The sequence below is a fragment of the Colobus angolensis genome, unplaced genomic scaffold (assembly GCF_000951035.1).
Source record: "Colobus angolensis palliatus isolate OR3802 unplaced genomic scaffold, Cang.pa_1.0 Scaffold448, whole genome shotgun sequence".
Taxonomy (NCBI): Eukaryota; Metazoa; Chordata; class Mammalia; order Primates; family Cercopithecidae; genus Colobus; species Colobus angolensis.
Window position 1 is genome coordinate 186,736 of NW_012117910.1, and position 3,607 is coordinate 190,342.

The 3,607-nt window shown below is 49.8% G+C and overlaps 1 protein-coding gene across 3 annotated transcripts in view; it reads right to left on the bottom strand.

Moving 5' to 3' along the window:
• Positions 1 to 3,607, bottom strand: part of ASCC2 (activating signal cointegrator 1 complex subunit 2) — a 52,570-nt gene that overhangs the window by 19,012 nt on the left and 29,951 nt on the right. For all 3 annotated transcript variants that reach the window (XM_011957682.1, XM_011957681.1, XM_011957683.1), the window contains 4 exons: positions 2,407 to 2,481; positions 923 to 1,030; positions 611 to 679; positions 342 to 416 (listed from right to left, as the gene is read on the bottom strand). In XM_011957682.1, coding sequence (XP_011813072.1) covers positions 342 to 416; positions 611 to 679; positions 923 to 1,030; positions 2,407 to 2,481 — 327 coding nt within the window. The remainder of the gene's footprint in view (positions 1 to 341; positions 417 to 610; positions 680 to 922; positions 1,031 to 2,406; positions 2,482 to 3,607) is intronic.

Genomic DNA, 3,607 nt, shown 5'->3' on the forward strand with positions numbered 1-3,607 from the left:
GTCTCTACTAAAAATACAAAAAATTAGCTGGGCATGGTGGCGGGTGGCTGTAGTCCCAGCTACTCGGGAGGCTGAGGCAGGAGAATGGTGTGAACCCTCAGTGAACGAGATCGTGCCACTGCACTCCAGCCTGGGCGACAGAGCGAGACTCCACCTTAAAAAAAAAAAAAAGAAAAAAAGAAAAGGCGAGGCTGAGACCTTGGCAGGCCACCTCGGACAGCTGGCTGATCCATGCGTTCTGGGGCTAAACCTCCTTCCACTCCTCTGGGTTCCAGCAGTCTGTCTCACCTCTGACCTAGTCAAGCTGGGCCCTGTCGCAGTGGGCTATGATAGAAGGATACAAGACTGACGAGGCCTGCTGCAGCAAGCTGATGTCTTCGGCCACGGGGAAGAGTGCATCATAGTCCCGGAGGAACCTGCAGGCAGAGGAGAGCAATGGGATGGACAGGGCTGGGGCCACAGGAACACTGTGCTGCTGCAGGCCACTCCCTGTGTCTACTGCCCGACCTTATTAGAGCTGTGGTGGGCCTATGGTGGGGGCTCTATCATGTAAGGCCTCTTGGGGACTGGTGGGAGGGTCATGGGCCTGGCCCAGCTCAGCCGGACTCACCTCTTCTCCTGCAGCAAGGAGCTGAAGATCTGAAGGAACTCTTCGATGAAGCCCTGAATGTTGTCACAGCTAGAACAGGACACCAGGGAAGATGAGCTCATGCAATGCAAGATGAGCTGCAGCTCCTTTATACACCCCCTGCCCCTCTTCAAGGCTGAGGCCCGATGGCGGAATGAGGCATTTTTCTCAGTTTCTCATCTCTGTTCAGCCAACCCCAGTGCAGGGGAGGAAGCCAAGATGAAAGAATGGAAATGCTCCTGCAGGGCTTGGGGAGGAGACTCTTCCACCAGGAAGCAATTCCTGAGGGCTTACCTGCTTTCTAGGATGGGAAGGAGGCAGATCTGGTTCAGGATGATGTGGAAAATCTCTATCAGCTTCTTCCTGGAGTGGGACAGCCTCTGCCACAGGTCACCTAGAAGCCTAGGCCAGAGAGAAAAAAGACACAGGTTTAGGAGACAAAAAGGCCCTGAGGTGTCAGGCGCAGTGGTTTACACCTGAAATACCAGCACCTTGGGAAGCTGAGGTGGGAGGATCACTTGAGCCCCAGGAGTTTGAGACCAGCCTAAGCAACTAAGTGAAATCCTGTCTATACAAAAAAATACAAAAAATTAGTCAGGTGTGGTGATGCACGCCTGTAGTTCCAGCTCCTGGGGAGGCAAAGGCAGGGGGATCGCATTTGCCTGGGAGGTCAAGGCTGCAGTGAGCCATGATGGTGCCACTGCCTTCCAGCCTGGGTGACAGAGCAAGACCCTGTCTTAACAAAAAAATACAAAAAATTAGTCAGGTGTGGTGATGCACGCCTGTAGTTCCAGCTCCTGGGGAGGCAAAGGCAGGGGGATCGCATTTGCCTGGGAGGTCAAGGCTGCAGTGAGCCATGATGGTGCCACTGCCTTCCAGCCTGGGTGACAGAGCAAGACCCTGTCTTAAAAAAAAAAAAAAAAAAATACGGAAAAGAAAAAGAAAAAAAGGCACGAAGGGAGCTTCTCCCCGGCAGTTGCAGGTGCCTCCCTGGAGCACAGAAGGCCTCACAATTCACTGTTGAGAGCAGCTGGCAAAAGCCACAGGCCCAGAGAAGCCAGCTGCTTCCAGGGCTGCTTCTCAGTTCAAACAGTGGGTCAGGAACCAGCAGGCTGAGTATCAACAGTGTAACAGCTGAGGGAAGGGCTTAAATGCAGGGGCCAGCCATCATGGTATTTTGGGAGATTGGGTAAATAGACATAACTGCCTTGGGACAAGCAGGACTTTGGGTCAAATCTCCTTCATGCTGTTTAGTAACACTTAACTCTAGCTGTTGCGATCTTTCTAGTTAGGTCCTCACACAAGTCTTTACAGACAACACACACACATATATATATATGTTTTAATATGCTAAGAGTTAAAAAAAAAGCAGTTCAAGACTAGCCTGGCCAATACGTCAAAACCCCATCTCTACAAAAAATACAAAAATTAGCCGGGTGTGGTGGCACACACCTATAATCCCAGCTACTTGGGGGACTGAGGTGGGAGGACCAATTGAGGTCAGGAGGTCAAGGCTACAGTGAGTTGTGACTGCACCACTGCACTCCAGCCTGGGTGACAGAGTGAGACCCTGTCTCAAACAATAACAACAGCAACAACAACAAACCAATGCAGAGTTCAGGAAGTGGCTAGACAGGGATGCAGAAGCCCAAAAGCTGCACAGTCCCTGGTCCCACCCACTTGTCTTAGAGATGGGGATGCTAATGCCTAGGAAAGGCAGGGCCCTGCTAGGGGCTTTCTCTCCCACAACAACATTCTTAATTTTGTCCCCATCTCACTTGCTATCTTCAAGCCTCCTCTTCTTAATTGCAGACTCCATTTCGGGAATTGCTGCTTCGTAGAAGGAAGCTAGTCTGTGCAGGCACACAGGGAAAATGTTGGATTAGTTCATAAATACCACACTTCGTAAGAACATCAAAGCAAACCCCAGGGAGTGGGAAGGTCCATTTCTTTTTCCACACAATTATCTCCAGGGACCCCTTGGTTCTTCCCTGAGCTCATCCCAGACTGACCCCTTGGGGCTGGTCCCAGGAACAGCTTCATAAGAAGTGATCTATAGCCATGTCCCTCATTCAGATGGGCAACTAAGGCCCAGATAGGCTCATACTAACAGGAATCAGAAGACCACTCAGGACCCACTGAAGTTTGAGAAGCAGATCGAAGATTACTTGCTTGTAATTTTCTTGCTCAAAAACTGTCAGTTAGCCAGGCACAGTGGCTCAGGCCTGTAATCCCAGCACTTTGTGGGGCTGAGGCAGGAGGACTGCTTGAGCCAGGAGCTCAAGATCAGCCTGGGAAACAGGCTGGTGAAACTCCATCTCTACAAAAAATACAAAAATTAGCCAGGCATGGTGGTGCACACCTGTAGCCCCAGCTACTTGGGAGGTTGAGGCAGTAGGATCACTTGATTCCAGGAGTTCAGGGTTATAGTGAACTGTGATCACGCCACTGTACTCCAGCCTGGGCAACAAGAGTAAAACTCTATCCCAAAAAAAAAAAAAAAACAAAAAACAAAACAAAACAAAAACAACTCAATAATTAAATTACATTAAATTAAAATTTTGAAGGGACTGTATGACTTACCAGCTGGGCTACTGGCTGTGTGACTTTGGGCAGGGTGCTTCCCCTCTCTGAACCTCAGTTTCCTCCTCATAAAATGGGCCTATACCACCCACCTCATGGGGTTGTTTCAAATAGTTCAAAGATGGCACAAAACCCAGTGAGCACAGTACCTGGCACACACCAGGCCCTCCATAAACAGCCCTGGTTTCTATTGATTCTTTCTACTAATCCAAGGTCCTTTTCCAACTCTAACAAGTTGACTGACGTTGGAGGCGAACAGCAACCACCAGAGCTGGACTGTGTGGAGATGCTCCCCTTTAATTATAAAATTATAATCTCCTTTTTTTTTTGAGACAGAGTCTCGCTCTGTCACCCAGGCTGGAGTGCAGTGGCACGATCTCAGCTCACTGCAAGCTC